The sequence below is a fragment of the Anolis sagrei genome, chromosome 3, assembly GCF_037176765.1.
Source record: "Anolis sagrei isolate rAnoSag1 chromosome 3, rAnoSag1.mat, whole genome shotgun sequence".
Lineage (NCBI taxonomy): Eukaryota > Metazoa > Chordata > Lepidosauria > Squamata > Dactyloidae > Anolis > Anolis sagrei.
Genome location: NC_090023.1, coordinates 877,900 through 902,569, shown reverse-complemented (window position 1 = coordinate 902,569; position 24,670 = coordinate 877,900). Strand labels below are relative to the sequence as shown.

General features: G+C 45.7%; 1 protein-coding gene across 1 annotated transcript; it reads left to right on the top strand.

Moving 5' to 3' along the window:
• The first annotated feature begins 2,758 nt into the window (after positions 1–2,758).
• Positions 2,759–23,322, top strand: LCMT2 (leucine carboxyl methyltransferase 2). The gene is made up of 14 exons (XM_060771363.2): positions 2,759–2,859; positions 2,952–3,091; positions 3,176–3,257; positions 6,364–6,547; positions 6,745–6,901; positions 10,962–11,151; positions 11,265–11,372; positions 14,444–14,534; positions 16,854–17,129; positions 17,218–17,439; positions 17,674–17,771; positions 19,932–20,119; positions 21,336–21,471; positions 22,925–23,322. Exons 1-14 carry the CDS (start codon positions 2,842–2,844, stop codon positions 23,090–23,092), a joined length of 2,058 nt encoding a protein of 685 aa, XP_060627346.2. The 5' UTR covers positions 2,759–2,841; the 3' UTR covers positions 23,093–23,322.
• Positions 23,323–24,670: the final 1,348 nt, after the last annotated feature.

Below are 24,670 nucleotides of genomic sequence, written 5' to 3'. Positions count from 1 at the left end.
AAAACCCAGATGCAAAATAGTCTCAGACCAATAGTCAAGGTAAACAGAAAACTTTTACTCTCTTTACTTTGCAGAGATGAAACAAAACTGGCAATGCAGCACACACAAATCAGCCAGGCAACACGTTTACACAGTCTTTGTGATAAACATAAGATAAAGCATCTCCTAAGGTGCAAATGGGAAATCAAAACAACCTGAAGTAAATAGCTATTTCACCATCAGCATCTCCTGCTGTAACACCACACTGGTGAGACAGAACTCCAGCAGCAGCACTCCAGAAATCCAACACCCACTACAACGTATTCAAACAACACAAAGCACCGGGATTGTGGCGCAGCGGGCTGAGTGTCAGCTGCATTAAGATCACTCTGACCAAAAGGTCATGAGTTCGAAGCCAGCCCGGGTTGGAGTGGGTTTCCAACCAATTGTGTGTAGCCTGTTGTCGACCTTTGCAACACGAAAGACAGTTGCACCTGTCAAGTAGGAAAATTAGGTACCACCTCAAAGTGTGGGGAGGCTAAATTAACTGATTTATGAGGCCATAAAGAAGACTCCAGGAAAGCATTCCAGTGGGGAAGCATGCGGGGAATGCGGAAGTGCTTCATCAGCCCGGGTTGGAGTGGGTTTCCAACCAATTGTGTGTAGCCTGTTGTTGACCTTTGCAACACGAAAGACAGTTGCATCTGTCAAGTAGGAAAATAAGGTACCACATTAAAGCGTGGAGAGGCTAAATTAACTGATTTATGAGGCCATAAAGAAGACTCCAGCAAAAGCATTCCAGCGGGGAAGCATGCAGGGAATGCGGAAGTGCTTCTTCAGCGTCGCAGATGGACGAGGAAAGCGACAGCTCCCCTGGAGGACAGAAAAAGTTGAATAGCCTCTGTGTATGTCTGTATATGTTGTATGAAAAAATTGGCATTGAATGTTTGCCATATATGTGTACACTGTAATCCGCCCTGACTGAGAAGGGTGAAATAGAAAAGCTGTAAATAAATAAACAAATAAAGAGTTCTAGCCTCTTGGGAGTGGCACAAGATTGCTGCTTGAGCTACTGAGTCAGCTGAACAAGATAATTACAAACAATAAGGTTTATCTTCACACATATACTTGTGTCCTGCAAGGACTTACCGTAACAAAGTCTAGTCATGACCAACTCTGGGGGGTGGTGGTCATCTCCATTTCTAAGCCGAAGAGCTGGCGTTGTCCGTAGCCGCCTCCACTGGCAGGACTGCATGGAATGCTGTTACCTTCCTGCAGAAGCAGTACCTATTGATCTACTCACATTTCCATGTTTTTGAACTGCTAGGTTGAAGCTGGGGCTAACAGTGGGAGCTCACCCCACCCCCTGGATTTGAACTGCCAACCTTTCAGTCAGCAAGTTCAGCAGCTCAGCAGTTTAACCCACTGCGCCACTAAGGGGCTGCCTTACACATTTATTATTCTTTGTGAACTTCCCCCACCATTATATTATTACTTTTTTCAATAATGCACTGGGACTGTGGCACAGTCAGCTACATTAAGATCCCTACTGACCGAAAGGTCATGAGTTCGAAGCCAGCCCCGATCAGAGTGAGCTTCCGACCAATTTGTGTAGCTTGCTGTTGACCTTTGCAGCCTGAAAGACAGTTGCACCTGTCAAGTAGGAAATTTAGGTACCGCTTAAGCAGGTGAGGGTAATTTAATTAATTTACGATGCCATAAAAATCTCCAGCAACCATGCAAAAAGAATGAGGAAGTACTCCATCGTTGTCACGAATGGAAGGGAAAGCGACAGCTCCCCTGGTGGGCAGAATACCCTTAACAAAAAAAGCTGGAATGTTAAATAGCCACTGTGTGCCTGTCTATATATTTTGTGTGTCTATGGCATTGAATGTTTGATATGTATATGTGCATTGTAATCCACCCTGAGTCCCCTGCGGGGTAAGAAGGGCAGAATAGACATACTGTGATTGAATAAATAAATAATAAATAAACAAATGGGATGCACTGCAGCGTGAGATCAAAGGGGACGCCTTTCTGTCTCCAGGTCGCCCCCTGCTGGTGGTACCTGAGTGCTGCATACACACACTTTAGTTTTTAGGGCTGAGACTCAAATGTGGTGTTTTAAAAACACCCAAACCCGCCTAGTCTTCTAAGTTGGCCCACAAAGGGCCTGCATGCCACGTTTGGCCCAGATCTGTCATGTGAGGAAGGAGCCTTGCGGGAACAAACAAACAAACAAACAAGCACCCCTCCCAGAGAGGGATGCCTGTTGAGAACTGGGGCGAGTCTCAAATGGGGTGTCTCAAAAACACCCAAACCCACCTATTCCTCTAAGTTGGGCCATGAGGGGCCTGTGTGCCAGGTTTGGCCCAGATCCGTCACGTGGGGAAGGGGCCTTGCGGGGACAAACAAACAAACAAACAAACAAGGACCTCCCTCCCCCCTCCAGAGAGGGATGCCTGTTTAGAACTGGGGTGAGTCTCAAATGGGGTGTCTCAAAAACACCCAAACCCACCCATTCTTCTAAGTTGGGCCATGAGGTGTCTGCGTGCCAGGTTTGGCCCAGGTCCGTCACGTGAGGAAGGAGCCTTGAGGGAACAAACAAACAAACAAATCTTCAGAGTAGCTTAAGAGCTGTCGGCGCATGCGCGAGCTGGTCTAAGCCTAGCCGTGGCGGCCCCCTGGCGGCCTTTGCGGAGCAGTGAAGCACCCTCCCTTCTCCTTCCGGCTGCTGCGGACTGCGAACTACATCCCCCACAAGCCCTTTCGGCTGGCTTCCTGTCCCCGCCGGAAGTCTCTGTGTTGAGAGGACGGGCGAGGCGAGGTTGCCGAGCAACACTGGAGGCCGAAGAAGAAGCGATGGGCCGCGCTTCCGCGGTGAGTCCTTCCTTCTTTTCCTTCCTTCGCTACTCTTCTCTCCCTGCTGCGCCCGCTCTAGCCGTGTCCTCTCGCTCGTTCTCCCCCCTCAGGTCCGCGGGACCGGAAGCAGCAGCGCCCAGAGCAAGAGGTCGGCGGCCGGAAGGGGCTACCGAGAGGACCGCTTCGTGGAACTGCTGCTGAGGGCGCCCCCTGGTGGCAGGGCCCCGCGCCGCGCCCCAGCCATCCACCGGTGAGAGGGACGGAGCATGCGCAGATCGGGAAGCGCCTCCCCTTCATCGCTGACTCACTCTCTCTCTCTCTTCCCCTCCCTCAGGGGCTACCATGTCCGCGCCTGCGCAGTCGAGCACTGCCTCCGGGCATTCCTGCGCCGAAGCGATGGCCTCCCACACAGGCAGGTGAGGCAGCGCGGGCGGAGCCACGCATGCGCAATGAGGTTGCCTATTTAAAGACACAGGCATGGCTTTGGTTCCCAGTCTGCTTGGAAAACATTATTATGAAATACAATATTATGTACTCAAATTATGTTAAAAATAATATTATATGTTTAAATAATGCTTAAAATAATATTATATGTTTAAATATATTTTAAAAATAATATGTTTAAATAATGCTTACAATATTATGTTTTAATATTTTAAAAAATAATATGTATTTAAATAATTTATATATATATATATATATATATATATATAGTTAAATAATATTTTAAACATATATTTAAATAATTTTAATGTATTTATATATAGTTAAATAATATTTTAAACATATATTTAAGTAATTTTAATGTATTTATATATAGTTAAATAATATTTTAAACATATATTTAAATAATTTTAAATACATAAATAATTTTAAAATTAATATGTTTAAATAATGCTTCAAATAATATTTTATGTGTAAATATTTTTTTAAAAATTATACATATATATATAATTCATTTTAATATATATATAGTTAAATAATATTTGAAACATTATATATTTAAATAATTAAAAATATATAGTTAAATAATTTTTAAAATAATGTTTAAATAATGCTTCAAATAATATATGTTTAAATATTTTTTTAAAAATTATATATATATATATATATAATTCATTTTCATATATATATATAGTTAAATAATATTTAAAACATTATATATTTAAATAATTTAAAAATATATAGTTAAATAATTGAGAAATATATAGTTAAATAATTTTTAAAATAATATGTTCAAATAATGCTTCAAATAATATTTTATGTTTAAATATATATATATATATTTAAATAATTTAAAAATATATAGTTATATAATTTAAAAATAATATGTTTAAGTTATTATTAAATAATAATGTATTTAAATATTTATGTAATTAAATAATATTTAAAACATTATATATTTAAATAATTAAAAATATATAGTTAAATAATTTAGAAATATATAGTTAAATAATTTTTAAAATAATATGTTCAAATAATGCTTCAAATAATATTATGTTTAAATATATATATATATTTAAATAATTTAAAAATATATAGTTATATAATTTAAAAAATAATATTTTAAAATAATGCTTAAAATAATATGTTTAAATATTTTAAAAAATAATTTGTATTTAAATAATTTATATATATATATATAGTTAAATAATATTTAAAATATATATTTAAATAATTTAAAAATATATAGTTAAATAATTTTTATAATAATATCTTTAAATAATGCTTAAAATAATATGTTTTAAAAATAATATCTAACGAAATAATTTTAATATATATAATTAAATATTATTTAAAACACTATATATTTAAATAATTTAAAAATACAGTGAAATGATTTTTTAAAATAATGATTAAATATTGTTTCAAATAATATGTTTAATTTTTTAAAATAATATATATATAAATAATGTCTCTCTCTCTATATATATATAAAGTTAAATAATATTTAAAACATATATTTAAATAATTTAAAAAATATATGGTAAATAAATTTAAAAATAATATGCTTAAATAATGCTTAAAATAATATTATATGTTTAAATATTTTTAAAATAATATATTTAAATATTTTAATTATATATATATATATATATATATAGTTAAATAATATTTTAAACCTATATTTAAATAATTTTAAAATATATAGTTAAATAATTTTTATAATAATATCTTTAAATAATGCTTAAAATAATATGTTTTAAAAATAATATCTATTTAAATAATTTTAATATATATAGTTAAATATTATTTAAAACACTATATATTTAAATAATTTAAAAATACATAGTTAAATAATTTAAAAATAATACGTTTAAATAATGTTTAAAATAATATATGTTTAAATATTTTAAAAATAATTTATATTAAATAATATATATATATATTATTTTATTTTAAAAATTATTTAACTATATACTTTTTTATTTAAATATATGTTTTAAATATTATTTAACTCTCTAGAGTTAAATAATATTTAAAACATATATTTAAATAAAAAAGTGTATAGTTAAATAATTTTTAAAATAAAATAATGCTAAAAATAATATGTTTTAAATATTTTTAAATATAATATGTATTTAAATAATGTTAGTATATATAAAGATAAATAATATTTAAAACATATTTAAATAAATTTAATATTTATAGTTAAATAATTTTTAAAATAATATGTTTAAATAAGGCTTAAAATAATATATGTTTAAATATTTTTAAAATAATATATTTAAATATTTACATCATATACTTAAATAATTTAAAAATATATAGTTATATAATTTTAAAAATAATATGTTTAAATAAGGCTTAAAATAATATATGTTTAAATAATGCTTAAAATAATATTAAATGTTTAAATATAGTTTAAAATAATATTTATTCAAATAACTTTAATATATATTTGGTTAAATAATATTTAAAACATATAATTAATTAAAATATATATAGTTAAATAATGTTTAAATAATGCTTAAAATAATATATGCTTAATTTTTTTTAAAATTATATATATATATATATATATATATATATATATATAGTTTAATAAGATTTAAAACATATTTATATAATGCTTAAAATAATATGTGTTCAAAGTTTTAACAAAACTTTCAAATTTCATTATTATTTCATTATTCGTGATTTTTATGACAGAACCAATTAGGAACTGCCATTTATAACAAAATTTTGAAAGTTTTGTTAGAGTTCTAAAATTTTCACCCCCAGAACTTTAAGTTTGTGAGTACTTTAGAACCATTTAGAACTATGGATTGCCTATGCCTAGTACATATACTAGGCAAATATTCAGTGCCATAGACACACAACATATATGGACAGACACACAGAGGCTATTTAACATTCCAGCTTTTTTCATGAGGATATTCTGGCCACTGGGGGAGCTGTTGCTTCACCATCCATTTGTGACACTGATGAAGTACTTCCTCATTCTTTGCATGCTTGCTGGAGATTTTTATGGTGTCGTAAATTGAGTTAAATTGGCCCCGCCTGCCCTTCTCCCCGCAGGTGCTCTCCCTGGGGGCAGGCATGGACTCGCTCTTCTTCTGGGCCAAGGCCGAGGGGCTTCTGCCCCGGACCCGGTTCTTCGAGGTGGACTTCCCGGAGGTCATGGCCCACAAAGCGGCCCTCGTGTCTCGGACGGAGGGACTGGCTGCCGTGGCTGGGAAGAGCCCTTCTACGCAGGACTCGGGTGAGGATACAATCCTGGAAGGCATCCCACAAAGGACCTCCTGGCAAAAGAAGTCTGGGGACATGAGTTCGGTTAGATTAGCCAGGCCATCCTGCACTGCCCCCTTCCCTCTTATTCTGTGCTGCATTCCCACTCCCACACCCCCTACTCCATCTTCTCCCCCTCCCCAAACTTGAGCCCCGGTTTCTCTTCTGCAGACGCCGTTAAGTTTTGGGGAGAGGACTACAGGCTTCTGGGGGCGGACCTTGCGGAACTGACGCATCTGGAGGAGGCATTGCTGGAGGGCGGCCTGGACCCTGGAGTCCCAACGCTGATCCTGGCAGAGGTTGTGCTCACCTACATGGAGACAGAGAGGTCTGTGGCACCTGGGTCGTTGTAGGAGGAAGGCTTTGGCCGCTCTCGAGGCCCATTGTCATTCGCTTTAGGAATGATACCCTGCAGAGTGGGTCTGAAAGGGTGGACGGAGTGGCCCTTTGGGGGAGAAGTCCTGGCCCTTCTCCCCCAAAGCTGGAAGCCCCACAGAAATCCTGGGTGGTCTTGGGCCGGTCACTCTCTCTCAACCCCACAGCTCAGCCTCAGACAGCTGACTCAAAGGGTCTCGGGTAGCCCTTCATTTTATTTACAGTGACTGGAGTGACCTTGAAGGAGCTGGGGGTGGTGACGGCCGACAGAGAGCTCTGGCGTGGGCTGGTCCATGAGGTCACAAAGAGTCGGAGATGACTGAATGAATGAACAACAACATATTCCGCCCTTCTCACCCCACAAGGGGACTTAGGACAGATTACAATATACATATACAGATTACAATATACATATACATGGCAAACATTCGATGCCATAAACACAACATATTATTTATTTATTTATTTGACTTGTATACCGCCACTCCCAATTTGGCTCGGAGCGGTTTACAGAATAGATTAAAACAATAGAATTAGCTTTAAAATAACAATAAAAAGCGACAACAGACATAGACAGACAGTCAGAGGCTATTTAACATTCCAGCTTTTTCTGGCCACCAGGGGAGCTGTTGCTTCACTGTCCATCTGTAACACTGATAAAGTACTTCCGCATTCCCCGCATGCTTGCTGGAGAATTTTATGGCCTCGTAAATTAGTTAAATTAGCCTCCCCACACATAAGTGGTACCTAAATTTCCTACTCGACAGATGCAACTGTCTTTCGCGCTGCAAAGGTCGACAACAAGCTACACAAATTGGTCGGAAGCTCACTCCGACCAGGGCTGGCTTTGAACTCATGACCTTTCGGTCAGTAGTGATCGAGATGCAGCTGAGTTCATCTTGCTCCCCTGCTCCCTTTGGGCTTCCAAGGCTGTTGGAAGGGTGGATTACAATGTACATATACATGGCAAACATTCAATGCCATAGACAACACATATAGACAGACAGTCAGAGGCTATTTAACATTCCAACTTTTTCTGGCCACCAGGGGAGCTGTCGCTTCACTGTCCATCCACGACACCGATGAAGTACTTCCTCATTCCCCGCATGGTTGCTGGAGATTTTTATGCCCTCGTAAATTAGTTAACCTAGCCTCTCCACACATAAGTGGTACCTATTTTATTTATTTATTTATTTATTTATTTACTACGCTCTATATCGCCATTCACAGCCCGAGGGCGACTCATGGCGGTTTACAAAACGGCACAATTCGATGCCCACAATAGTACAAAAATAATTTAAACATTAAAAACATTTAACAGAGGTAAAAATTCATTACAATTAACATCAGTAACACAATAAAAACCAGAAGTCCTCTGCGTTTCATTACCAGTCATTATCCAGTCACGCTGTCCAACTGTTCCGAGATCAGAGTTTATTTATTTATTTATTTATTTATTTTTTGCATTTATTGACCGCCCCTCTCAGCCCGAGGGCGACTCGGGGCGGTGAACAGCAACAAAAAGGAACAGTGTACAATAAATCACGACAGTACAGACTAGACAATACAACATAACATATACTTATACTAAAAATCCGCTTCGTCAAGTCCTGGGGTCATAGCCAAATTTCATAATCCTAGTTCATTCCAGTGTCGTTTCAAGATACACTCAATTGAAGGCCTGCTCGAAGAGCCATGTTTTTAGGCCCCTACGAAAGGCCATCAAGGAGGGCGCCTGTCTAACTTCAACAGGGAGGGCGTTCCACAGCCGGGGGGCCACCACCGAGAAGGCCCGCTCTCTCGTCCCCGCCAAACGTGCCTGTGAGGCAGGCGGGACCGAGAGGAGGGCCTCCCCGGAAGATCTCAAGGCCCTCGTGGGCTCATAGGCCGAGATGCGGTCTGCAAGGTATTTTGGGCCGGAACCGTTCAGGGCTTTGTAGGATAACACCAGCACCTTAAATTGGGCCCGGTAGCGAATCGGCAGCCAGTGGAGCTGGGACAGCAGGGGCGTTGTATGCTCTCTGCGTCCTGCTCCCGTTAACAACATGGCTGCCGCGCGTTGGACTAGCTGAAGCTTCCGGGCCGTCTTCAAGGGCAGCCCCACGTAGAGAGCGTTGCAGTAGTCGAGGCGGGATGTGACCAAAGCGTGTACCACCGTGGCCAAGTCAGACTTCCCAAGATACGGGCGCAGCTGGCGCACGAGCCTGAGCTGTGCAAATGCTCCCCTGGTCACCGCTGAAACCTGAGGCTCCAGGCTCAGCGATGAGTCCAGGGTCACACCCAAGCTGCGAACCTGCGCCTTCAAGGGGAGTGCGACCCCGTCCAGCACAGGCTGTAACCCTATACCCCGTTCGGCCTTGCGACTGACCAGGAGTACCTCTGTCTTGTCTGGATTTAGTTTCAGTTTGTTCGCCCTCATCCAGACCATTACAGCGGCCAGGCACCGGTTCAGGACTTCGACGGCCTCCTTAGTAGCAGGTGGGAAGGAGTGACAGAGTTGGACATCATCTGCGTACAGGTGACACCGCACCCCGAAACTCCGGATGATCTCACCCAGCGGCTTCATGTAGATGTTAAACAGCATGGGGGACAAGATGGAACCCTGAGGAACGCCACAGATCAACGGCTGTGGCGCTGAACAGGAGTCCCCCAGCAACACCTTCTGAGTACGACCCTCCAGAAATGACCGGAGCCACTGCAAAGCAGTGCCCCCAAGACCCATCTCTGCAAGGCGCCCCAGAAGAATACCGTGGTCGACGGTATCGAAGGCCGCTGAGAGGTCCAGGAGCACCAACAGGGACACACTCCCCCTGTCTAGCTCCCGGCGCAGATCATCCACTAAGGCGACCAAGACCGTCTCGGTACCATGTCCCGGTCTGAAACCAGACTGTGCCGGATCCAGATTATCCGTGTCTCTCAAGAATACCTGGAGTTGTGAGGCCACCACGCTTTCCATGACTTTGCCCAAGAAGGGAAGATTGGAAACAGGCCGAAAGTTGTCCAATTTAGTGGGGTCAAGTGATGGTTTCTTCAACAGCGGCTTTACAATAGCCTGTTTTAGGCTCGCTGGAATCTTGCCTTCCCGGAGGGAGGCATTAACCACCACCGTTACCCACTCGGCCAATCCCCCTCTGGCCTCCTTCAGAAGCCAGGATGGGCAGGGGTCTAGGATGGACGTGGTGGGTCTCATTCCTCCAAGTATCTTGTCCACATCCTCGGGTTTCACAAACTGAAAAGAATCCAACAAAATCGGACAAGCAGGTGCTTGTGTCACATCCACAGAGACTGCATCTAATGTGGCGTCCAGCTCAGAACGGATCAAAGCGACTTTGTCTGCAAAGAACCGAGCAAATGCTTCACAGCGCGCTGCCGAGTTGTCAGGGCTCCCACCTGAAGTAGGGGGAGTTAAAAGACCTCTGACAACCCGAAACAACTCCGCCGGACGGTTTTTTGCAGACGCAATAGTGGCCGCAAAGAAAGTTTTCTTTGCGGCTTTTATTGCCGCGGCATATGCCCTTAAAAAGGACACAAACCGTGTTCGGTTTGACTCGCTTGGGTCCGAGCGCCACACGCTCTCTAGAACCCTCTTCTTTCGCTTCATCGCTGCCAGCTCCTCAGTGAACCAAGGGGCTGGTTTAGCTCGGTTACTCGAGAGGGGACGTTCCGGAGCGATCTTGTCAATAGCCCTGGTCATCTCCCCATTCCAGAGAGCGACCAAGGCCTCGACATGATCACCTACCGCGGCGGCGGGAAACTCCTTAGTTTAATGGCTACACTGTGTTTGGGAAGGCCTAAATTTCCTATTTGATAGATGCAACTGTCTTTCGGGCTTCAAAGGTTGACAACAAGCTACACAAATTGGTCGGAAGCTCACTCCAACCGGGGCTGGCTTCGAACTCATGACCTTTCGGTCAGTAGTGATCGTGATGCACCTGAGTCCCAGTTCATCTCGCTCCCTTTGGGCTTCCAAGGTCTTGGGGTGCTCCACTCACTGACCTCTTGGCGCCCTCCAGGTCCGACGCCTTGATCCGCTGGGCGGCCGGCTTCTTCCCTCAGGCCTGGTTCGTCCTGTACGAGCAGATCCACCCGGGAGACCCGTTTGGACACGTCATGCAGCAGCACTTCCGCCGGCTAAGGTCACCCCTCCGCTCCCTCGACCGCTACTCGGACTGCGAGGCCCAGCGGCTGCGCTTCCTCCAGCGGGTGGGTGAGGGAGGAGAAGGGAGGGGCGGGGGGGGGGTCTCCAGGGCAGGTGGGCAGCAGGAGAAAGAGCCCGGTCCTTGTCCTGAGTGCCCGGCTGGTGGGTTGCCTTCCAGGGCTGGACGGAGTGCAGCGCCATCGACATGAATGAGTTCTATCGTCGCTTTGTCCCCGGAGAGGAGCAGGAGAGGATCCGGGCCCTGGAGCCCTTCGATGAATTTGAGGTATTCACCCCCCCCCCCACTTGGGACCCCAATCCCACTCCCTCTCTCCCCCTCCCCTTGATTGTGTCATCATCATCATCATCATCATCATCATTTAATTACTTATTAATCGCCCTCCATCCAAGATGCTCTAGGTGATTTACAAGCTAAATTGTAAAGGATAAAAATACATACATACAGATATTGATAATCATTTCGCCTTTGCAAAATGGCTATCCCCAGGCCCTTCCCTGGTCATCGGAGAGGTCCTACTCTGCACTTTATAATAATAATAATAATAATAATAATAATAATAATAATAATAATAATAATCTGCCAGCTGCAAAAGGCCACCTTACTGGGATCTGCATGCATTATTCACCAATACATGACAATACACTTGGGAAGTGCCTGACGTGTGATCCAATAGAACAGCCAGCAGAGTGATCTTGTCTGATGTGGACTCATCTGGTTGTGTTTCAAATAATAATAATAATAATAATGTATTGTCGAAGGCTTTCATGGCCGGAGTCACCGGGTTGTTATAGGTTTTTTCGGGCTCTATGGCCATGTTCTAGAGGCATTTTCTCCTGACGTTTCGCCTGCATCTATGGCAAGCATCCTCAGAGGGAGTGAGGTCTCTTGGAAGTAGGGAAAAGGGTTTATATATCTGTGGAAAGACCAGGGTGGGACAAAGGACTCTTGTCTGCTGGAGCTAGGTGTGAATGTTTCAACTGACCAACTTGATTAGTAGGCTTGGGCAATCCATGGTTCTAAATGGTTCTAAAGTACTTACAAAACTAAAGTTCTGGTGGTGAAAATTTCAGAACTCTAACAAAACTTTCAAAATTTAATTATTATTTCATTATTGGTGATTTTAATGACAGAACCAATTAGGAACTGCCATTTATTATGAAATATGAGATATGATAGCCATGTATAAATATGTGAGAGGAAGCCACAGGGAGGAGGAGGGAGCAAGCTTGTTCTCTGCTTCCCTGGAGACTAGGACGCAATGGAACAATGGCTTCAAACTCCAAGAGAGGAGATTCCATCTGAACATGAGGAAGAACTTCCTGACTGTGAGAGCCGTTCAGCAGTGGAACTCTCTGCCCCGGAGGGAGTGTGGTGGAGGCTCCTTCTTTGGAAGCTTTTAAGCAGAGGCTGGATGGCCATCTGTCAGGGGTGATTTGAATGCAATATTCCTGCTTCTTGGCAGAATGGGGTTGGACTGGATGATGGCCCAGGAGGTCTCTTCCAACTCTTTGATTCTATGATTCTATGAATTTTGGGAGTTTTGTTAGAGTTCTGAAATTTTCACCACCAGAACTTTAGTTTTGTAAGTACTTTAGAACCATGGATTGTCCAAGCCTATTGATTAGCATTTGATGGCATAACAGTTCCTGGAGCACTGAAATCAGCCATGGCAGAGCACCTGATGAACCAACCTGGACACAGAATAGTATCTGAGAACACAGAAATGCTGGACCACTCTCACCACCACCATGTCAGACGACACAGAGAAGCCATTGAAATCCACAAGAAGCATGTGGACAATTTCAACAGAAAGGAGGAAACCATGAAAATCAACAAAATTTGGCTACCAGTATTAAAAAACTCTAAAATTGCAACAGCAAAACAACAGAGAGGAAACAAACAAGGACACCTCTAAACAAAAGATTGCTCCAGGCACTGCCAGGCCATCAAATGCTAATCAAAGTGGTCAGTTAAAACATTCACACCTAGCTCCAGCAGACAAGAGTCCTTTGTCCCATCCTGGACATCATTCCACAGATAAATAAACCCAATTTTCCTAGTTCCAGCAGACCTCACTACCTCTGAGGATGCTTGCCATACATGCAGGCGAATGCCTCTAGAACATGGCCATATAGCCCGAAAGAAACCTACAACAACCCAATAATAATAATAACAATAATAATAATAATAACAACACCACAATAAAATAAATAAACAAATCAAGTAAAATAAACAGTACAAAATAACATAACATAATGGAAAATCAAACACAGTGGGTGGGCCAAATGCACGACATAAAATGATAAAACTCTGGATGAGGTAGCAATGAAAAGGTACATTTGTGGGGCAGGCCCTCGGCAGCCATTGGCCCTAGGCTACCTTGTTGGACTCGCCCTGGCCCAGCCGGCCCTATTATAACTATTCAGTTGGCCTTGGAAATGAGTGGAAACAAGTAGTCCCAGGCCTTTCCCTGGCCATTAAATAGAGCCCTGCTCTGCACTTGACCCACTTCCCCATTGGCCCTAGGCTTCCCCGTTGGGCCAGCCCTCCCATAACTGTCCAGCAGGCCTTGGGAGTCAGTAGCCCCAGGTCCCACCCTGGACATCAGGTAGGACCCTGCTTTGCAGTATTTCATTGCAGAATAGCCCAGCCCTCTCATAGTTGTCCACTCTGTAATCCTGGCCATTGGTAGTCGAATTTAGCCCAAACAGAATCATACCGGAACTGGGATTTATTTATTTCGGACATTTGTATCCCGTCCTATCTCGACCTCTGCAGAGGGTCTCAGGGCGGCTAACAAACCGTCACCCCATGGTGCCCACAACCCAAAACATAAATATACACTTAGCACTAAAACAGTATAAAAACAATCAAACAGTCAACAGTTGCCCGTTTAAGTCAGCATCCAAGGAGCAGTCGGTCAGTTCCATAAAAGCCGTCACGTCAGCAGGTCAACTTAAAAAGGCCTGATTTTTCCAAATTTTCAATATGGATGATTGTTTGGAGTAGTGTTATGTTTCTCTTTTTAAATGGTTCTTCTGTATGTTTTTGTGCTGGTAATTGAATGCTTGAGCCATGCTGGAAACCGGTCTGAGTCCCCTCGGGATACAAACAACAGGGTATTATTATGGAAAGGCTGTCAAAACCCGTGGGCGCTGGGCTTCTGCGTGGCTGCCGGACCCTCCCTTTGGACGTGGCATGTGCTTGGGGAGGGAAGGAGGGAGGAAGGAAGACCTGTCCCTGGCAGCAGCCCCTTCCCCTCTACTACTACTACTACTACTATTATTATTATTATTATTATTACTATTTTCTTCTCCCTCGCTCTTTCTCTGCAGGAGTGGCACCTGAAGTGCTCGCACTATTTCATCCTTGTGTCCTCGAAGGGGGAGCCCCTCTCTCTGGCTTCGGTTTTGTCTGCCTTGGAAGGTAAGGGCTTCTGCTCTTCCCGGGGGCTGTCATGGCGGGTGGCGGTGGTGGCCCTCCTGGCAGCTCTGACCTCTCCACTCCTGTGCTGAAAGAAGGAGGATCAAGGGCCAAGGCAGAGGGAAGTCCTGTACTGTGGACCCTGTGACCGGAAAAGGGTCTTCTTCAGGTGGTGTGGCCGACCTGATGGTTACTCAGCAGCCTGGCTTCTTTGGGAGTTTGTGGAGTCATAGAATCATAGAATCAAAGAGTTGGAAGAGACCTCCTGGGCCACCCAGTCCAACCCCATTCTGCCAAGAAGCAGGAACACTGCACTCAAAGCACCCCCGACAGATGGCCATCCAGCCTCTGCTTAAAAGCTTCCAAAGAAGGAGCCTCCACCACACTCCCTCCGGGGCAGAGAGTCACACAGAAGTCCGTGGCTCTGACCAAGGCCACACCCTTCTGCACAAGCAAGAGGGCTTCCCTTCCTGTTGATTTATTTATTTATTTGCAGTATTTATATTCCGCCCTTCTCACCCCACACGGGACTCAGAGCAGATTATAGAGTACATATACATGGCTAATATTCAATACCATAGACACACAACATATATAGACAGACACACAGAGGCTATTTAAGAGGCCCTGCTCGCGCTCCCGTCCCCATCGCAAGCGCGATTGGCGGTGACGAGGGACAGGGCCTTCTCAGTGGTGTCCCCTGAACTCTGGAACTCACTCTCCAGGGACATCAGACATGCTCCAACCCTGGCAGTCTTTAGGAGGAGACTGAAAACGTGGTTGTTCCAGTGTGCCTTCCCAGAATAAGGAAATTCCAAGCAATATGTCCCTAAACGCACTTTAGTAGTGATCTAGGATTGTCTGCACGCTCTATCCCTCTCCAAAATTTCTATCCTGTTTATATGTCACCTGGTCACACCCAGCATTATTTTTTTAATTTTTAGTTAGTACATTTGGCCGTGCCATAGGTTTTTTAAACATGGTTGTGTTATTGTTAATGTTTATTGTTTATTTTTTGTTTATGAGATTTATTTTGATTGTTTTGTATTGATGTTTTGTTGTTGTTTTTATTGTTGTTCTATGGGCTCGACCTCATGTAAGCCGCACCGAGTCCCATGGGGAGATGGTGGCGGGGTACAAATAAAGTATTATTATTATTATTATTATTATTATTATTATTATTATCATTCCAGCTTTTTCATGAGGGTATTCTGGCCACCAGGGAAGCTGTTGCTTCACCGTCCATTTAAGACACTGATGAAGTACTTCCTCATTCTTGGCATGCTTGCTGGAGTTTTTTATGGCATCATAAATTAGTTATATTAGCCTCCCCGCATAAGAAGTACCTAAATTTCCTACTGGACAGATGCAACTGTCTTTCAGGCTGCAAAGGTCGACAGGAAGCTACACACAATAGTCGGAAACTCACTCCGACCCAGGCTGGCTTTGAATTCATGACCTTTTGATCAGTGGTGATCTTAACGCAACTGACTCCCAGCCAGTTGCGCCACAGTCCCGCCACAGTCCCTCCCTCCCTTCCCACCAGGCTTGAGTAGTGCAGAGCCAGGCCCTGACACAAAGCACACTAGACACCATGAGCATGGTTATCTCAGTGCTAGGCACTACTCTGTTCACCTGAAAGGTTGGGAATGCTTTGCCTGTGGCAGGCAGTGGAGCCTGAGCGTGGTCCTGCTCCCTTCTGGCCACATTGCTCTGCTACCTGGCAGAAGGGGGCTGGACTGACTGGATGACCTTGAGGGATCCCTTTCAACTCTGGGGTTGAATCTCTCTCTCTCTCTCTCTCTCTCTCAAGTGTTTCTATGGCTGTCTGGCTATCTGTCGGGAGGACTTGGATAGTACCTCCGGGGACCCTTCCAACTCTCTTTCTTTCTCTCTCTCTCAATCATATGTATGGCTTGCTGGCCATCTGTCGGGAGGGCTTGGGTGGTGCCTACCTGCCTGGCAGAAGGGGGCTGGACTGGACTGACCGGATGGCCTTGAAGGGTCACTTCCAACTCTGGGGTTGAACCCCCCCACTCTCTCAATCATGTCTATAGCTGGATGGCCATCTGTTGGGATGGCTTGGATGGTGCCCGGGGGTCCCCTCCATCTCGGATTGAATTTCTCTCTCTCTCTCTCTCTCTCTCTATCATATCTATGGCCGGCTGGTCATCTGTCGGGAGGGCAACACCAATGCCGGAGGTGGCTTTCAAGGGTGTCTTGCCCACTGGAGTCCTCTGAGGGTCAGCTCCGGCCTCCCTCCTCCTTGGCCGGGTTCCCCATCCATCCGCTGACACCCTTTCTTTCCTCTGTGCTCCCAAGCCCTTCCGCCTTCCCGGGAGCCTACCTTTGCTGGGACGATCCCTGCCTCAGCCTGCACAACAGAGGCAGGAGCCTCCGGCTTGAGGCGCTTTGGCCATCGCTCAGTGCTGCTCGCTCTGCAGACGGTCCTGACCGCGGGGGGCTTTGGGGACCAGGAGGGGCGCCACTGCCGCCTGACGCAGCTGCACCTCCTGAGGAAGAGGAGGCACTTGCCGCCAGAGGAGCAGGACTGGGAGGGCCGGGCTCTGTGCCTGGCGGACTCCGGAGACACTTGGGGTGAGCAACGGGGTGAGGACCACGGAGTCGGGGGCAGGCCTGGCCTGTGGGATCCTCCCTCAGTGTGGCTGCCTCTCTCTTTTCCCAGACGGACGGCTTTTCCACTCGCTGACGCTCCTGAAGCCCGGCTGGGTCCTCGTTCTCGGGGGGCGGAGGTCCCCAGCATCCCCCGCACTGGACGCCTGTCGCCTGAGTGTGTCGGGAAGCCCTGACGAGGACCTCATGTCCGCTGAGCTCTCCCACCTGCCGCCCATCCAGGGCTTGGACACACCACGTTGGAGGCATTCGGCCACTGAGGTTGAACATCAAGGTAGGAGGTGGGGGGGGGGGGCAGGGAGGGCCAGTCTGGAGCAGGGCTTCCTGCACCGACACTCATCCTTATAGTTCCCTGATCCTGTTGTGGGTCGCACAGGCAGGCTGGTGGGCAAGATGGGGCTCCGACGGCGCATATTCCTCTCCTGCCCCTCGTACCCTGGTTGCTCCGCTGGAGGGGGAAGTGGCAGGGCCAAGGGGGATGCAAAGCCGGTTCCTTGCTCTCTTCCAGGAGAGGCCTACCTTTTCGTCTATGGCGGATGCAGCTCTGGGCAGTGCGTTCTGGATGACTGGTGCTTCCTCCACCTGGAGAAGATGCAGTGCCACAAGGTGGGGAGCTGGGACGGGCAGGGCAGGACTTCCACAGTCCGTCCTGGGGAGTGCCCTTGTCTCAGGGCTCTGTGGGTGGACCGGGGGTGGTGGGAGGGCTGGATAACTCAGCTGCATACATCAAGGGAACCACTGACCACAGAGGGAAGCTGGTGAGGAAACTCAACATACAAACTATCTGCAGACCCACTAAGGAAATCCAATAAATGCTATCATTGACTTTTCAATTCTGGCTTTGATGGCATTGGTTCCAATGGCTTTTTCTTGGGCTATAATTGTTGTTGTTGTTGTTTCCACTGGAAGTTAATGCCAGTCACTTTGAGAGAAAGCATAATAATAATGATAATAATAATACATTTATTATTATTATTATTAATATTATTATTATTATTATTATTATGCTTTCTCTCAAAGCAGCTGTCATTAAGTGGGTTGTGGTAGGTTTTTCTGGGCTATATGGCCATGTTCTAGAGGCATTCTCTCCTGACGTTTTGCCTTCGTCTATGGCAAGCATCCTCAGAGGTAGTGAGGTCTGTTGGAACTAGGAAAAAGGGTTTATATATCTGTGGAATGATGACCAGGGTGGGACAAAGGACTCTTGTCTGCTGGAGCTAGGTGTGGATGGTTCAACTTACCACCTTAATTAGCATATAATGGCCTCACAGTGCCTGGAGGAAACTTTTGTTGAGAGGTGATTAGATGTCCTTGTTTGTTTCCTCTCTGTTGTTGTGCTGTTGTAATTTTAGAGTTTTTTTTAATACTGGTAGCCAGACATTGTTCATTTTCATGGTTTCCTCCTTTCTGTTGAAATTGTCCACATGCTTGTGTATTCAACCGAGAACAAGCCACGAGAATAAAGACAAAGACCCACCTAGAGGGAAAGTGTTCCTGCCAGACATCAAGGGAACCACTGACCGCAGAGGGAAGCGGATGAGGAAACACAACAGACAAACTATCTACGGCCCCACAAGAGAATCCAACAAATGCTCCGTCCAGCAAAGGACAAGAGGGATCCTCTCACCTCTGCAGGAGTCTACCATTGTATCCCATGCAGCTGTGGACAAGAAGTCTACATAGGGACCACCAAACGCAGCAGCCTTGCCCAGACACGCATCAAGGAACACGAAAGGCACTGCAGACTAAATCAACCAGAGAAGTCAGCCATAGCAGAGCACCTGAGGAACCAACCTGGACACAGCAGATTATTGGAGAACACAGAAATGCTGGACCACACCAACAACCACCAGGTCAGGCTACACAGAGAAGCCATTGAAACCCACAAGAAGCAGGTGGACAATTTCAACAGAAAGGAGGAAACCATGAAAATGAACAAAATCTGGCTACCAGTATTGAAAAACTCTAAAATTGCAACAGCACAACAACAGAGAGGGAACAAACAAGGACATCTAATCACCTCTCAACAAAAGTTTGCTTCAGGTACTGCCAGGCCATCAAATGCTAATCTAGGTGGTCAGTTGAAACATTCACACCTCACTCCAGCAGGCAAGAGTTCTTTGTCCCACCCTGGTCATTCCGCAGATATATAAACCCAACTTTCCTAGTTTCCAACAGACCTCACAACCTCTGAGGATGCCTGCCATAGATGTGGGTGAAATGTCAGGAGATAATGCCTCTAGAACATGGTCATATAGCCCGAAAAAACCTACAACAGCTCAGCTGCTGCCTGATTCCCACCTGGGTCGATGCTCATCAACTCTAGGGCAGTGCATGTGCTTCTCCCTCCCTTTGGAGGTGTGCAAGGGAGAGAGCAGCTGATTCCAGTCCAACCCTATTCGGCCAAGGAACAGGAAAATCGCATTCAAATCACCCGACAGATGGCCATCCAGCCTCTGTTTCAAAGCCTCCACAGAAGGAGCCTCCACCACACTCCGAGGCAGAGAGTTCCACTGCTGAACAGCTCTCCCAGTCAGTGAGGAAGTTCTTCCTGATGTTCAGGTGGAATCTCCTTTCCTGAAGTTGGGAGCCATGGATGGAAGGAGGCAGGACTTGAGTTCCTCTTCCCGTGGGGCTTCCTTTGGGGCCTGCAGTGGTCCTAGCAGAAGGGCAGCTGAGGAAGGAGGAATTGGGGAGGCCCCATTCTTCCTTCCTTCCTCACCTGCCCTTCCTTTCCCTTCTTCCCTTTCTCCTTCCCTCTCTTAGGTTCCTGTGGAGGGTCCTGTCCCGGCTGGCCGTCACTCGCACAGCGCCTGTGCCTGGGAGGGAGGGGTGCTCATTGCCGGAGGGCTGGGGGCCGCTGAACAGCCGTTGGGCTCCGTCCTGTTCCTGAGGCCGGTCGAGGGGGGCTTCCAGTGGCAGATGCTGGAGACCTGCCCCCCGCTCATTCCCAGGTAAGCCCCCGGCCAGACCAGAGGATTGGATAGCTGAAGACGTTGCTGCTGCCGTCACTGTCCAGGGAGGTCAGTGAGTGGTTATTTACTATTGCTATTTAGATCCTACATCCTGACAGGGTGAACTAGACTCCTCAGGTCTGTCACAGTTTGAGAATTATTAGATTGAGTCTTTTATAGGAATATTCTGCTGATGTCGTCCCAAAGTTGTAAGTTAATGATAGACGTCTTGCATCCTGTATCCATCCCAGTTTCCTGGCCAGTTGTTGATTCTTCTTGATTGGTGTTAGCCTTGTGTTGACTTTCTTCTTAACATTGTAAACATTGATCTCATCACTGTCCCAGTTCTTATCACAGTTTACATTTCAGTTCTTATTAGCAACTTTGAATTATAGTCCAGCAAGTAGGTAGTTAGTCACTGCAGGCCTTAATATTTTACCGGTGTTTCCAAAATTATTAACTTAATCCATACATCCTTCCATCCAACTCATTAATTCCCACACATCGTATCAAATCCGTATTTATCAAATCTGTACATTGAATTTTCATGATATTAACAGTGACCACAGCAGTCCTCTTGTTTATACGCTTTACCGTTAAAGTGGGGGAGAGGGGCAGCCAAAGCACCTGCAGAAGGGCTCCTGGTGAGGAAGGAGGAGGGGTCTCTGGCCTTCCTCCCTCGCGCAGCCCAGCCGGACCCCTGCCACCCCCCACCCCCCAGTACAACCCTCCAGTGACACACAGCCATTGGCTTGATTGGAGAGTGCGGCTCAGGGGAAGAGGGTGGGTGGCCGTATCCTGGCATCCTGAGGTGCCCTCTGTGCAGCCACTGCTATGCAGCCTCTCTGGTGTCGCAAGAAGGCTTCTCTCCAGTGGCATCTCACCATCAGGCGCCATTCTTCAAGAGAGGCTCAGCCAAGGAAGGGACCACTTCTGCTCCCTGCGTCCTTTGATGCTTCCCACTGGTGCCTGAAGGTCTCCCTAGTGGGCACTCTGTCCCTGTCTCTACTGCCTGATTGTAGGAGAAAGGGCTGGTGGGCTTCCATGGCTCATGTGGCCAAAGGAGAGATTGTTATGCCTCGGTGGCAACCAGAGAATTGCATCCATTGGAGGAGAGGGCACACCTCCTGGGAAGGGAGCTCTTGAGGGTTGGTGCCATTGAGTACCTCCAATGGGCACTTCTTCATGGCACTGAGCCTACTACCTCCTCCCCTAGGTACTCCCATACGGCCCATGCACACCGGGGGAAGCTGCTGCTGGTGGGAGGCATCTGGCTCCAGGCCCCTTCCGTGCCTGGTGTCGCGGTGGTGGACCTGGCCACAGGACAGGCGGTGGAGTACAGCATTGACACGGTGAGTGGGTGAATGGTGCTTTGGGAGGGGAGGGTGCTTCCTGCTGGTTCTGATCCACTTGCTCCGTTCTCCTCCTCTGGTCCCAAGCGTATGTCTATAGGCCTGAGTGTGAAGCGGCCACCCTTCCCTCGTCCAGCTTCTTGACCGCCTGGCTGTGTTAGAGACACTAAATTGGTTCTTCTTAGGTCCACATCACAGGAACATGTAAGGAAGGAGACAGTCCCAAAAAAGATAAAAAAACAAGGTTTATTTTAGTTTCTTCATGAAGAAGACAGACAGCCTGGCAGCATACGCAGATGTTACCCTTCAAGTGACTGCCGTGCCCCCTTGGCTTTTGACCACCTCAAGTAAACAAGAACATTTTTTTGTCATGGAAAGTACTCTCTTTCCAGCCCCCTCCCTTGAGGGTACTTTTCATAGAAAGTACCTTCTTGTACCTGCAGACTCTACACTTAAGCACAACCTTTGAACTTAACCACAACACAACTTCCGACCTCTACATGTCACATCTTGTTTCTTAAAAACATTTTCTTCCGTGTTGCTTTTTCTACAGAGAAAGGTATATTTCTGTTAATTTCATGCAAAGCCCCTTGCTTAGCATTTGTAAATTTCACTCAAAGACCCTTTCAGCTGGACCTCAAGCACAGACAGCAAGGCACCTTCATTCCTGTCACTGGTGCTATGGAGCGTGGGAAGGGACATTTAATGCTCTTAATGTAAGCCGCTTTGAGTCTCCTTGAGGAGAGTAAGGGGTCTGGAAATAAACTTGATGGTGATGATGATGATGATGGGGATGAGCTATCCTCCCCTGGCTCAGCTTAACTGGGGAGACCCAGCAAAAGTGGGCAGAGGAGCCAAGGAAGTCATGGGCACAGGGTCTTCTGCAGGAGAGCATTGTGAAGGTGTGCTGGGGAGTGTTATTTATGTATTTATTTATTTATTTACAGCATTTATATTCCGCTCGTCTCACCCCTCAAGGGACTCAGGGCGGATTACAATGCACATATACATGGCAAACATTCAATGCCATATACACATAACATATATTGACAGGCACACAGAGGCTATTTAACATTCCAGCTTTTTCATGAGGGTATTCTGGCCACCGGGGGAGCTGTCACTTCACCGTCCATTTGTGACACTGATGAAGTACTTCCTCATTCTTTGCATGCTTGCTGGAGATTTTTATGGTGTGGTAAACGGTACCTAAATTTCCTACTTGACAGATGCAACTGTCTTTTGGGCTGCAAAGGTCGACAGCAAGCTACACAAATTAGTCAGCTCACTCCGACCTGGGCTGGCTTCGAACTCATGACCTTTTGGTCAGTAGTGATCTTAATGCAGCTGCACCACAGTCACAGGGTTGGGCGTGGCACCATGGTCCTTGCTGACCTCTTCCTCTGCTGCGGCTTCCCTCGTTCCCACTCCTGTGACCCCGTCGGTTCTTCCACAGGCTCCTCTCGAGTGGCCCCTGATGCTCCATGGCCACAGCAGCGTCTTCTTGCCCAAGGAGGAAGCGGTTCTGGTCCTGGGCGGTGGCGGCAACTGCTTCTCCTTCGGCAGCCACCTGAACCACCATCCGGTCCGCCTGTCCCTGGGCTTCCTCTGGGCCGTGCGATGAGGATGTGTCCCCCTTGATGCCTTCAGCCAGGCCCTGGCTTCCGAAAGCGCCTCTGGAGCCCTTGACGAGAGATGGGCTGGATTTGCAAAGGCAGCCTGCTGGGCCCGTTTCTGGAGTGCCAATCGCTCCCCTGAAATGGCCGGCGCATGCGGTGCTATCCCAGGACAGGACTTGTTTGGCCTTGCCGGGTGTCATGAATATTTTTATAACAAAGATTCTTTTTATTGCAATTTCAGTGTGAGAATTTATTTATTTATTCACAGTACTAGCTGTACCCGCCACGCGTTGCTGTGGCCAATCTTCCCTCCCTCCTTCCTTCCTTTCCTCTTTTTCTTTCCCTATCTCTCTTCCATTTCTACCTGTTTCTTTCCTCCCTTTCTTTGCTCTTTGGTTATATCCTTCCTTCTTTCCTTATCTTTCGTTCCTTCTCTCCTTCCTTCCCTTTTTCCTTTCAATTTTTTAATTTCCTTCTCTCCTTCCTTGCTTCTTTCTTTCTTTCCTTCTTTACCTCCCTCCTTCTGTCCTACCTTCCTTCCTTCCCACTTTCCCTCCTCTCGTTACTTCTTGACTGTCCCATTTAATATTGTGTTTATATCTTACATAGAAAGAAGGAAAGGAAGAAGGGAGGGAAAGAAGGGAAGGAAGGATACGAAGGAAGAGAGGAAGGAAGGAGGGAAAGAAAGGAGGGGGATGAAAAAAGGAGGGAGGGAAGGAAATGAAGGGGAAGGAAATGAAGAAAGGGAAAGGAGGAAAGGGAGGGAGGAAGGAAAAGAAGGAAAGGAAGAAGAAAGGAGGGACAGGAAGGAAGGGAAGGAGGGAAAGAAGGAAAGGAAAGAGAAGGAAGGAAGGAAGAAAGGGAGGGAGGAAGGGAAGGGAGAGAGAGAAGGAAGGTCCTTCATTCAAGCACCGTTGACCTTCCTCGCCTCCTCCTCCTCCTCCCCTTCTTCCTTGCGTGGAGTCTCTGTTGCTGCTGCTGGCACTCCAACAGGGAAAGGAGGAGGAGGAGACTTCCCTCCTGACCTAGCAGGGAAAGAGAAGGGGCTCCATGTGGCAAACCTCCACTCCACTCACTTGTGTGTGTGTGTGTGTGTGAGGCCAGGCACGTGTGCCTGGCTTTAACAGCTGTTTCCCCGCGACGAGGAGGAGAGGGCGTGGCCATGGTCTCTTTGGAGACATGCAGTTTCTCCTTTGTGGACATGCAGTTTAGAAGTCCTTTCTGCTTTTTGTTTTCCTTGGTTTTTTTTTAGTGAAGAACATACATTGGGTTGTTAGGGGTATCGTGTCCAAATTTGGTGTCAATTGCCCCAGTGGTTTCTGAGTTCTGTGAATACCACAAACGAACATTACATTTTTATTTATATGGATTTATATTTCGCCCTTCTGACCCCGCAGGGGACTCAGGGCGGATTACAATGTACATATAAATGGCAAACATTCAATGGCATTAGACATACAACACAGAGATGATTTAACATTCCAGCTTTCTGGCTGCATGAGGGTATGCTCGATTCCGGCCACAGGGGGAGCTGTTGTTTCACTGTCCACTTGTGACATCGAGTCCTTGATGGAGTACTTCTT

Coding starts and splice junctions, on each gene's coding strand:
- LCMT2 (XM_060771363.2), top strand. Junction 11,152..11,264: donor GGCTGCGCTTCCTCCAGCGG/GTGGGTGAGGGA, acceptor GTTGCCTTCCAG/GGCTGGACGGAGTGCAGCGC. Junction 21,472..22,924: donor TGGAGTACAGCATTGACACG/GTGAGTGGGTGA, acceptor GTTCTTCCACAG/GCTCCTCTCGAGTGGCCCCT.